General features: G+C 46.5%; 1 protein-coding gene across 2 annotated transcripts; it reads right to left on the reverse strand.

The window, feature by feature from the left end:
* Positions 1-967: 967 nt before the first annotated feature.
* hoga1 (4-hydroxy-2-oxoglutarate aldolase 1) lies at positions 968-11,468 on the reverse strand. Of its 2 annotated transcripts, XM_047333968.1 has the most exons (9): positions 11,081-11,468; positions 10,896-11,038; positions 10,323-10,451; positions 8,698-8,825; positions 7,894-8,028; positions 4,588-4,684; positions 2,185-2,318; positions 1,661-1,811; positions 968-1,064 (listed from the first exon to the last, which is right to left on the reverse strand). In XM_047333968.1, the coding sequence occupies exons 1-8, from the start codon at positions 11,149-11,151 to the stop codon at positions 1,662-1,664; spliced, it is 987 nt and encodes a 328-aa protein (XP_047189924.1). In that variant the 5' UTR covers positions 11,152-11,468; the 3' UTR covers positions 968-1,064; position 1,661. The 2 variants fall into 2 exon arrangements, with proteins under 2 accessions (XP_047189924.1, XP_035493558.2); XM_035637665.2 differs by having other exon boundaries at positions 10,896-11,468.
* Between the last annotated feature and the right edge of the window lie 1,342 nt (positions 11,469-12,810).

A 12,810-nucleotide genomic window follows, 5' to 3' on the forward strand; every position in this document is an offset into this window, starting at 1 on the left:
GGACAATCAGGAAATCTGCCGGAGGAAACATTTTAAAAAGCCTCTGAACAAGTGGGTTTTAATTCACCGGAGCGGATTGTTCCTAAATTAATAGTTGAAACTAACTCGAAACTGGAAACACATATATTATCTATTATTATAGACGTGTTCAGAGCCTTTATATGTGACATGAGCCTTTAAATGTGCATTTATGTTTTTACATTTTAGGTCAAATAAATGTTTATTTTCTTCATTCAATTTGGTTGCATTTGTAAAAAAAAAAAAGTATTACAACTTATAGTTATTTATGAATTTTTTTGGGGGGGTTGAACATAAACATCAAGCCTCAGTCACATTTGTTTGTCGTTAAAGTTAAGTTTGATAACGACATCTTAAGAATCATCGACAGATTTTTAGAAATCATAAACGTACTGTCGGCAGTGAAATGCTTTGACGGTTGTAATGAAAAGGTATTAAGTCACAAACATCCCATGAATTCTTGAGTTATGTCCAAAAAAGACAACGCAATTTTGTGAGGTCACAGTGACCTTTGACCTGAATTTAATAGTTCATCTTCGAGTACAGGTCCATGTTATTAAAATTCCCTCCAGGCTTTTCTGATATATATATATATGTATTTTGTATCGCACTTCACGTGAATGTGACGGAAGTGACCTCAGAGTGACCTTGACCTCTTGACCCCAGAATGCCAACTTGTAATCAGTGGCAAATTTTTACGGATTGGGTGAAAAACTCAATCACCTGACGCCTCCGGGTGCACGAGCATTAGAAAAATAAATATGAAAAAAAAAAAATCAATGCACGTTGAGGCGGTTTGAGTAAATGGAGATTTATATAGAAATATATCCTCTTTTCTTTCTATATAGATTTTTTTATATAGACTTATCCTGTACTTGACGGACCGGCAGTGATTTCTTTTAGTGTAAAATAACTTAGGTGAATGAATAAAAACCTTAGAAACAGAAAATCAATGTGTGTCGATCATGTTTCTTTTTTATTTCAGTCGCCAGGCGGACATGAGGATTCATCACCACGACGATCCATCCATCGGTCCATCATCCAGTCTGCAAATCATTGATCTGAATTAAAATCATTCCTCCAAAACAAAGAATCCTTGAACTCAAGCTTTTTGTTTCCGGGATTATATTTTCATGTGTAAAATCAATTTGAACAGAATGAGTTGATTTTGTTTTCTTTGAGATTTCCACGGGGAAAAGCTGTAGTCAGATTAATGTCCTCGCCGTGTTCCTTCATCCATCACGTCACACAAACACGACAGCTAAAGGGATTCTGGGTAAACTGGACACACACGCACGCACGCACGCACGCACGCACGCACGCACGCACGCACGCACGCACGCACGCACGCACGCACGCACGCACGCACGCACGCACGCACGCACGCACGCACGCACGCACGCACGCACGCACGCACGCACGCACGCACGCACGCACGCACGCACGCACGCACGCACGCACGCACGCACGCACGCACGCACGCACACACACACACACACACACACACACACACACACACACACACACACACACACACACACACACACACACACACACACACACACACACACACACACACACACACACACACACACACACACACACACACACACACACACACACACACGTGTGCCCGGGTCACCTCACAACCAGCCGTTGGAGGCGAAGTCGCGCCGCAGCTGCTCCGTCTCAGCCTCCGTGAGCGGCTGCAGCGGCGATCGACAGGCGCCGCCGTGGAAACCGAACCACTCCATCGCCTGCTTGAGGGCGGGAACTCCCAACTTCCTGGTCACCTAGCAACACAGAGCTGGAATCAGCCTCCCCACGCACGCACGCACGCGTGTGCTTTTCAGAGCTCGGGCAGGTTCAGGGTTCAGGGATCGATACCTGGCTGAGGCTCATGATAAATATAGTGATTCTGGGATAAACTCACCAGTTTTTTTTTCTTATTGTTAAATCCAATTGCAAAGTTTATTTGCAGCTTTTTTCTCCTGAATTCACGACTTTAATCTCGTTCGTTTTTTATGGAAATGTTCTGAGCAGACGGGACTTTATACCAACACGTTTCCAAGAAGATAAGGGTGAAGTTAAATTCTCTGCAGAGTTGAACGCGCCGGGGCGGGTGAGAGCGTCCGCTGGCGCAGCAGATGGTTCTCTGGTACTCACGGCGGCGTTGGGCTCGATGAGGCGGCGCTGCAGGACTCTGGCTTCCTCCCAGCGACCCGACGCACACAGACGCTCCAACTCACACAGCTCCCGGCCCAGGACGTTAGCCAGCGCACACACGCCGCCTACTGCACCTTGAGACACACACACACACACACACACACACACACACACACACACACACACACACACACACACACACACACACACACACACACACACACACACACACACACACACACACACACACACACACACACACACACACACACACACGTTTCATCACTGACAGACGAATAAGAACTATGATGTCAAAGTTTAAGGCACAACAGTCTATATGTTGAATGGGGGCTTCGTCCAGGGGAAAGACGATTAACCAGCATAAAATATTTAGGCCCAATATTTTCAGATGTATTTTTAATAGTATGTCAAAATGTCCGTCCTTCCGCATCACACCGAAGAGGAAGGACGGAGCCCCGTTTTCTTCCTGATTTGTCAAGATGAACGCACACTGACGCTGGTTCCTCGTTCACTTCCTGTCGAGCCATCTTCTGCTCATTGGCTCATTATGCGCCAACGCGTCACGCGAATGTTCGCGTCTTCTCGCTACTCATTGACGCGAAATTCGCGTCTTGGACTTCGTACAGTGAATGAGTCACTGTCATCGATGTCCTCTCCGTGCTTCTTCCCTTCCCGACAGATCGGTGGGCAGATGTGTTATTATATTATTATTATTATTGTTGTGTATATTTTTTTAGAGCTGCAGTAGATACAGATGTGTTCCCAGGCAACAAGACACCATGGGCCTTTCAGTGTCACATCTCATCGCGTGTCTGCCGGCGGAAGAAAGAGCAGATGACTCGGCCTCCGTGTCCGTGGCCTTGGAGGAGTCGTCGTCGTCGTCGTGAACAGACGAGCCGGGGGTTTTGCTGATGGGCGGAGTTTCCCGGGGAGGAGGAGGAAGAATAGCCGAGGTGTCTGCGGCGAGAAGCATGAAATTAACCATTTATGGAATATTTTCAATCCGTATCCCAGAAGAGCTTCCGTCGGCCGACATGAGGATCGCATCTGCTCTTCTCTGTCTTTGTCTTACTGTGCCGGGGGTTTTCTCACCTTCTGTCACGGGGCTCGATGAGGGGTTTGACTGACAGGCAGAGGGCCCGCCCCCTTCGGTATCATGGTGATGATGAGAGCGGGAAATCGGACCCATCAAAACTTCAGCACGGACACATTATCATATCAACCATATCACACACACACGCACATGCACACACACACCCACGCGCGCGCGCGCACAAACGCACGCACGCACGCACGCACGCACGCACGCACGCACGCACGCACGCACGCACGCACGCACGCACGCACGCACGCACACACACACACACACACACACACACACACACACACACACACACACACACACACACACACACACACACACACACACACACACACACACACACACACACACACACACACACACACAAGCACACACAGCTCTCTGCTTCTAATCTTTACTCTGACATGCTCTCATCTCCATAACTGAAATATGGGGGTAATTGGCTGTGTGTGCGTGTGTGTGTGTGTGTGCGTGTGTGTGCGTTACCTTGTTAGGACCTTCTCCTGTATACACATCGACCTAATGAGGCATTTCTGAGGTCCCAGTATGAACTGGTTATAGTTTATGGTTTTGAGGTTTTGCTGTCCACAATGTCCTAATAAGGACAGCTGCACAAGCGTGTCAGCGTGTGTGTGTGTGTGTGCGCGTGTGTGTGTGTGCGTGCGTGTGTGTGCGTGCGTGCGTGCGTGCGTGCGTGCGTGCGTGCGTGCGTGCCTGCGTGCGTGTGTGTTTGACGGCGCCGGCAGTGGGGGAACACGACTCATTAGGTTCCTGAGCATCATGTTGATGCGTTTCCCCCGAGCGTCTTATCTGATCCGAGGAGCTCACAGTCGACTGTACGTGGCCGACATCACAAGAGCAAAGCGGGAGAGGAAACCTCTTGGTGACTCGGTGCGTCTTCACGTGCTGCGGCTGCTGAGCTCAGGCTGATCGTCAACCGCACAAAGATCCAGTGAAATGAGCCACGACTGTTTGACACCAACGCGAAGTGTTCGTCGTGTGCACGCGGACGTGGCGAGGGACCCGCTGTCAGGACGAGGTCCCTGGGAGTTTTGCGAGTGTGAATCTGAAGCGGCGACAACAGGAAGTGACCCCTGCATGCAAAGGCTTCTGGGTAGGAACAGGTGTGATACAGCGGTTCCTTGTGGACGCCGGTTAAAAAGAATTAAAACCAACACGTCTGGACCCAGCGAGCCCGAGATGAAACATGTACAAACAGACAAAGTCAAACTTCCTTCACTTTGGTTTCGGAGCGCCGGCGGCTCTTAGGGTTTTCTTACCGACGCAGTAGGCGGCCATGAGGAAGCCCGCTGAGCCCGCCAACACCTGGAAGTCCTGCGCTTCGGTTTGGTGAACAATCAGGCCGATCCGTGTGATCTGAGGGAGAGGAAGAAGAAGGATGAGCAACGAAACACTGTCACCGCTCCTCCCTGCTGTCGGGACTCATCTCTGGTTCCATCCCGGGGGGGGAGGCGGCTGTCACCGGGGACGACGACAGACCCAACATCGCACGGGGTAAACAAATCGCTCAAATTGAGACGAGCGGCGACTCTTTACGCCGGCGCGGGGAATCCGGGAGGGAGGGGAACCGCTCGACATCCCAAATGAAACGAGGAGAAGAAGAAGAAGAAGAGAGAAGAGTCCCAAGTGAGATGAAACACAGGAATCAACTTCAAAAGAGGAGGAGGGGGAGAAGCTCATGAATCATTCATACGCCCCTCGTTTTGTTTGGCGTCTTTTTTATTTCTCTTTTGTCGAAAAGGGATATGAAGCGCACGAATCCAAATAGAGCCGACGTGATCAAAGGGGAGCGCGAGACGCCTCCGCAGGGAAAACCTGCCGCCTCCATCACGCCGCTGCAGGGGGAGGGTCTATTTTTACACCGCCGGGCGTCAGTCCGTCTCCTCGCGGGCATCCGTCATCTCAAACACGCAGGACTGTGATTGATCCGTCAGTCAATCGGCTCGTGGGAGCTCCCGCTGGCCTCCTGGAGGCTGCGGCGCTGCGGGACGAGTAACTCCACTGCGTCGCCCCGCTGACGAAAAGACTCCTGAGATTCTTCTCTCATCACCGTCATTAGTCAAGATCGAAGGGAAGTTTAACCCTCGACTGTAGGAATTTACTATTATTTTTGGGCGGGGAAGGACAAAAACATATTTTGTTGCACGTTCATGATGATGTGAAAAACAAAAGTCTCTGTTTTCTAATGCAAAAAAAAAAAGGAAGACTTTTTTTTCTCCCCAGAAGCTTCGGAGAGATGAACCACTTCATCAGACCGGAGGTTTTTCGAGATGTGACGATGTAAAGTTACTGTGTGTGTGTGTGTGTGTGTGTGTGTGTGTGTGTGTGTGTGTGTGGTGATGATGAACTGAATCAAACTCCTCCTCTGAATCACAACTCAATCATATCAGAGACACGCCGACGTCACACGGAATATCTTTAGATCCAATGTGACTGTTGTCATCATATATATATATGCACACTGGAGATATAATGACGCCATTATATCTAAAAAGTAAAAGCACTGACACAAATATATATATATATATATATATATATATATATATATATACTGTATATATATATATATATACTGTATATATATATACTGTATATATATATACAGTATATATATATATACTGTGTGTATATATACAGTATATATATATACAGTATATATATATATATACAGTATATATATATATACAGTATATATATATATACTGTATATATATATATATATATACTGTATATATATATATATATATATATATACTGTATATATATATATATATATATATACTGTATATATATATATATACCGTATATATATATATCTGTGTCAGTCGTAGAAACAGGAACTGCTAACAGCTCACTGGCTCCCCTGCTGGTGGACGAGCTCAATTTCTTTAAACCAGCAATTCGGTGTATTTCGAGCTTCATTCACACCTTTATGTTTGGGGTTTTTTTCTCTCCTCATAAGCAAGTTATTTAAAAAAAAAAAAAAAAGGTGTCAAATCCATCTTCCTCTTTTCTGACAATGTGCCACGAAAAGTGTTTTTTTTTTCCTTGCCCCTCAAAAGAAACCTTCAACCCACTTCATCTCCGACTGCAACGCGTGAAAATGAAAGTGTTTTTGATAGACGGGGAGGACGTGACGGTCAGAGGTGTTTCTGATGAGATGTGCAGGGACTTTGGTGCCACAGGCTCTTGAGTTCGAGTAAAACTGAACGTCGGCGTCTACAAAAACTATAATTCAAGATTCAATACTTTCTTGCCACATCAGAACAAGTCGTTTGAAAATAAAGCTTCCCCCCCAAAAAATAATACACACGCTCCAAAATACATCAGAGAGTATGAGACAGAAATGAATCAACGGCGGCCATTTTGGTGACGAAATTAGCAAAGAAACCAGAACACATTCACATGTAAGAAGCTGAAATCTGAGAATTTTGACCTTCTTTTGTCATAAAAACTACTTGAGCCGATCAATCGATTATTCAAATAGTTGGCGATTCATTTAGTAGTCGACTACTGATCGATTCATCGATTAACTGTTGCAGCTCGTTAGCGTCTCATCGTGTCCCATTTAAACGTCCGCGACTATTTCTTTCCAGCTGCGAAGCTGTCGCAGATCGCATCACTATTAATAAGCGTCGGTAAATATTTCACCTCCACGACGAGTGTTTGGATTCATCAGACGGGCGGATTGTTGTCGCCTGCTGCTTTCGCACGTCTGACACGTGCGGGGAAACGCGGCGGCGGCGGCGGCGGCGAGGCGTCGCATCGGAGATGGAACTCTAACGATCCCTGAGGGGAGAAGTGTCGGGAACATGATTGGACGGTTCTGAAACAGATTGGAGACGATTGGTAAAAGCGATCGGCGGGTGACGAGCGTCTCGCGGCTGAGTCCCAACCCCCGTGATATGAGTGAATGAAATCTCACGTGCTCGTGTGTACAGCATCGTTTACATCACATGCGTTTTATTCACGTCCGACTGATGTCACTCTCTCCGGCATCACAACAGTAAAGACACGCCGATCAAACTCCGCTGCCGAGGCTCTTTCGACGCCCAGAAATAGAAACGCGCCGAGCGGCCACGACTCCCAACCGGCCGTTCATCTCAGAAGCAGATGAGGAGGAAAATCTGAGGGTTGTTTCATCTTCGAGAAACGAGTTAAGAAAGTCTGAAAAGCTCTGTGAGGAAGTGTCAGTCACTCACAACTCAAAGTCCATTCATTTACCTACAATCTCTGCTTGTGCTTCACTCCATCCAATCCTTTGTGTTCTACATTACACTTTGTGCAAACTGTACTTTTTACTGTTTCACGGTTAAAAAGGTAAAAAGTGTAATATGGTTTGATACGTGTTGAGTCACAGACACGGACGTCGGCGCACGTCGGGTTCGTCAGTAACAGAATTGAGCTAAAATGGCTAAAATAATTATCTACGCCTGCTTCTGGACAAAAGGGGCAACATCTTATATTCATTTGGGTCAATGTATGGTTATTCACACATGGAGCCGATTCTAAAATCTGCAGCCCTGCAACATACGGATTATTCCAGAGTGTTTTGTTTTCCTCACGTCTCCTCCGCTGTCCTTCAGGCCCACGATGTTCGGGTGCTGCGCCAGCCGCACCACGGCCTCCGGCGGCAGCTCCAGTCCCGTGTTGGCCGGGACGCTGTACAGCACCACCGGCACCGCACTGCTGTCCGCCACCTGCAGGGGGAGCACGGGGGGGGGGGGCATGAACTTCATCTGCTGGGAAACGACCATGCTTGAATCCCTCATTCCGATAATCACTTCCCCGTTTGCAATGAACCGAACGAGCTGGGTTTGATTCCCGTCTCTAACTAACGTAGTGTTCTACTGTGAAATGGTAAAGTTGTGCAAAGGCGCTAATTTTCGCGTCAGTCGCGCCGGGCGATGCTGACGACGCCAAATTCCCGTCAGCCAATTCGCGCTGAGATCTTCCCGACGCCACCGGCGCCCGTGACGGACAGAGAAAGAGCGGATTTCCCCGGGTTGCCTTGTGCGCGCAGTGGCGGCGCGGCGGCGTACACGCGCCCGACCGATGGCGAGTCGGTCTCAGCTGTCAATCAAGACGTTTTTATAGCATCAAATAACTCAAACGACACGTGAACACTCGATCGCACATCCATGTCATTTTCAAGAGCTAATGAAAATGACATTTATCTAAAACGGAACTTTTTTTTATGATTCTCAGGCAAGTTCTGGCGTTTGGTCCACCAGAGGGCGATCACTGGTCATGTCGCCCATCTTCATTTACAGTCTGTGCTCTTCAATCACATCAGGAAAAGGTACGACATTGTTTGGTTTGTTTTGAAGGTCTCGTGTAATTAGCAGCTGATTCTCATCCGACTGTACCGTGGTGAAGTGCTGGATGAGGGCGCGGCTGTCCATCTTCCCCTTGTAGAAGCAGGGAGTGACCACGAGGACGGCGTCGGCGCCGGCCGCCGCCATCTCCTCCGTGAGACGCACCGTGGCTCTGGTGGCTGAACAGAGAAATGACTTCAACACACTAACACACACACACACACACACACACACACACACACTCATGTTTCATGTGTTGCAGCGTTTCAAAAACCTCTTAACCAGAGTTGGACATTTTTTCATATATTTTTTTCAATGTATGGATGGTATGAGTGCCCACTCATTCCTCCCGTTTATGCCCGATCACACACAGACCGTTTCTTTCTCCGACTTGAGGAACTGAACACGACGACCTTGACCTCAGTTCTCACACAAAGAGCAGAAGTGAATATCAGCGGCGTAAAGGAAAAGAAAAAAGATTTAAAGACTCAAAGACGGTTCCTCCATCAGCAGCATTTCATCGTGTGTGTGTGTGTGTGTGTGTGTGTGTGTGTGTGTGTGTGTGTGTCTGTGTGTGTGCGTCTCCCCAGAACGCTTATGGAACAAATCCTATTGAAGTGGTTGGAAAGTGACGAGGGGTCAACGCGCAACTTTCTCTCTCGTTGAACGTTTTGTGTTTCGTTCGCCCGAGAAGACAAAGGTTTCCCTTCAGGACGTCGGCCCCTCGAGCTCGTGACCAGATTATAGTCAAGGTCGCGGGAAAACACACGTGGAGTGTAATTACAACGCCCTGTATATATATTATCCTCATGTGAAAGGTTTTTTTGAAATGCATAACGTCAGTTTCTCTGAGTAAACTGAAATCTTTAATTTAATTTATAATAGAAATGATATATTTATATTTATATATTATAAAATATAATAAATAATAAATATAGCAGTGCTATAGAATCTGAAAAGTTCACTATTTTCATCCGTTGTCTGCTGCAAAACTTTTTTACTTAAGCTCATACAAATTTCCTGGCCCCCAGATAATCTTTTTGTTGAAGGCCTTTATGCCAAAAGATTGTGAAATTTACTTCTATAAAACTCGATGTGTTTATATCGAACATTTGAAGGTCGAACGAGGCGCTTAGACGCGTTCCCATATTGAATTTCAGTGGATGTTTTGACAGCCTTTAAAGAAAAATTAAAGCTACAGTGTGCAATATTCAGAAGAACTCATACACAGAAATTGATAATATTGTCCATAACTATGTGTTCATATATGTAGAATGAGTTAAATATGTAACATGAGGTGACCCGACCTCCGTGTGAGTCTCCATGTTTCTACGTCCTGTTGAATACGGTTGTTGAACTAAACGCTCCAGAATACGTCGAGTTCACGTTGAAGTTTCAGACGCTGAAGGAAACAGGAAATGGAATCAGTGGTGCGACATCATAAAGTGTCCCCTGTCGGTCGCTCAGTAGGTTGCGGTTTGCAACTTCACCACCAGATGATGCCAGAAAATTACAAAAATTAAACACTGGGGCTTTTCACTCACACACACACACACACACACACTCACTCTCTCTCTCTCTCTCTCTCTCTCTCTCTCTCTCTCTCTCTCTCTCTCTCTCTCTCTCTCTCTCTCTCTCTCTCTCTCTCTCTCTCTCTCTCTCTCTACGAGTCCTACATTCACAGCCCGATCCGGCCATCAGCAGTTTGCCCGCGGGCAGCGAGCGTCGGACCGTCCTCACCACCTCCACCCGCTCCTCCTGCGTCAGGTACGGGTACTCGCCGTTGGAGCCCTGCACCACCAGACCTGCCCACACGGAACAAGCCCCCGCCTCAGTCAAGTGTCACAATGATTTAAGTGGCAAAGAAACAACATTCAATGTTGACGACACACCATTCCTAAATATTATAACTCTTTTATAACACACATTTTCTTATGAAATGTCTCCTAACTAGAAATCTGTTTCTTTGTTATTATTGCTGACTCGTATTAGCAGTAGTAATATGAACGGACCAGCAGAGGGCGACAAACACCAGCAGGCTCTCTGGTGTGTTTTGGGGGGTTTTATCCTGTGAGCTGAACTTTGACCTTCCTGTCTGGCCCCTGAACAAACAGATGACTGACTCGAATAATGTTTGACTCGATCAAACATTATTCTGTTGATCCGTCGCTCAGTAACATCACGAACAGAAACGTTTCAAAGCTCCACCGGCCTCATAATTTAAAAAAAAAACAAAAAGGTTTTCTGACCTTTAAAAGGGATCTTGGCATATTTCTGCAGGTTTTCCTCCAGTCGGCGGTGGTCCACGTCCTCCTCGGCGGTGAACGGGGTGGCGATGGGCGGGTAGATGCCGCTGAGGTCCAGCCTGGTACCACCGGCACCACCGGCACCACCGGCACCAGCACCACCTGCACCAGCACCACCTGCACCAGCAGCAGCAGCGTGGCTCTGCGCTCGTCTCCAGAGAAGGGGAGCGGAACGTGTCCACAGCCGAGCGCACAGCATCGTGAGCGGACAGTGGAGAGTGTGTGTGTGTGTGTGTGTGTGTGTGTGTGTGTGTGTGCGCCGAGAGCACAGTTAATCACTAACCCTCTTCTGTAAATGTTGACCCGAGGTTTTGCGATTTTTTGCAACTTTCCACAGTGTCCCGTCTCGCCCCGCCCCCCCCAGGAGCGGAGCAGAGCCTCTGTCCTGCGCGCGCCGCTGCGTAAAACCACAAAACCCCCAAAAAATAATGCGCGTTTTTTTTAAATATTTCTACAGTTAATGTGACGTGAACAGCCTCGCGTGTCAGACACTTTCACTCACCTGACAACTGTGACACGACTCTTCTGTCTGTCAGGCGGAAGTCACCGAGGTGTAGCTCCGCCCCCCCGGGGTCCAGCAGCAGGAGTGCAACTTGATAGAAAACATGCAGCAACTTGATAGAAAACATATATATATATTTATATATATATATCAGTACAGCCACCTACCAAATATTACCAATATTATGAGTTAATATTTTTTTCAGCAGGCAATAGATTAAATAAATACTTTTCATTTAATTTATCTCCAACTTTTAAATTCCCTTTAAATGAAATTCTAATAATAAAAAACCATACAAACCATATTGAGCTGACCGAATATAACTTACATCAAAATGAAAGAACTAATGAAAACATGACATCAGACATATGAACTCGTATTGAAGGTGTGATCCAGCCTGTCATGGCCTTTACAACACTGCCACCTTGTGGAGAAACGTTTGACCGCATCGACACGTCACAGAGAGCGTCACGGTTTGGGCCATGAAATGTGTTTTTGTTGATGAAAATGAGAAAGAAAGAACCAATCTCTCTGTTTGGGTTCTGGTTCTGTTACTGTCGGTTCTTATCCAGTGACTGTTTAAAACATGAACAAGGAAACACTTTGACCTAGAGCTGCAACAGCTGCCATCGATTAGTGATCCACTACTAAATGAATCGCCAACTATTTTGATAATGGATTAATTGGTTCAAGTAGTTTTTATGAAAAAAATAAGTCATAGTTCTCTGATTTCAGCTTCTTAAATGTGAATATGTTCTGGTTTCTTTGCTCCTCTGTGACAGTGAACTGAAGATCTTTGGAGTGTGGACGAGTAAAAGCATCATCTCGGGTGTTTTGGGAAACACTATTGAAATCTTTCAATATTTCATGAACCACAGAACTGATCGATTAATTGAGAAAATAATCAACAGATCATTGGATCGTGAAAAATAATCGTTAGCTGCAGCTCTACTTTGTCCCTCTGCTTCTTCCATGATCACACCACAGCTATGGTTTGGATGTCACCCTTTTCCTCAAAGATATAGATTCACTACCCGCAATTTATTGATAAGGTGCCAAACGACTAACGGACGAGAAGAAGAAGAAGAAGAAGAAGAAACTAGAAGAGTTATTTTAGAATATTGACTGCATTGTCCAGTAGCAGTGATATGTTGGAACATTTCTTTCTCATTCGGATGTGATGTTCCAGCATCGGAACCAGGCAACACTGTTCACCCGTCCTGTGTTCAGACCATCGACATCACAGTTGTCAGACCTGGATGTTTCCATCACTCTGTCTGATCGCCGTGCTTCTCACAAATATATCAAACGATAATTAAAACGGTCATGAAACATGGAGGAAGGGTCACAGGGTCG

Source organism: Scophthalmus maximus, chromosome 8, assembly GCF_022379125.1.
Source record: "Scophthalmus maximus strain ysfricsl-2021 chromosome 8, ASM2237912v1, whole genome shotgun sequence".
Lineage (NCBI taxonomy): Eukaryota > Metazoa > Chordata > Actinopteri > Pleuronectiformes > Scophthalmidae > Scophthalmus > Scophthalmus maximus.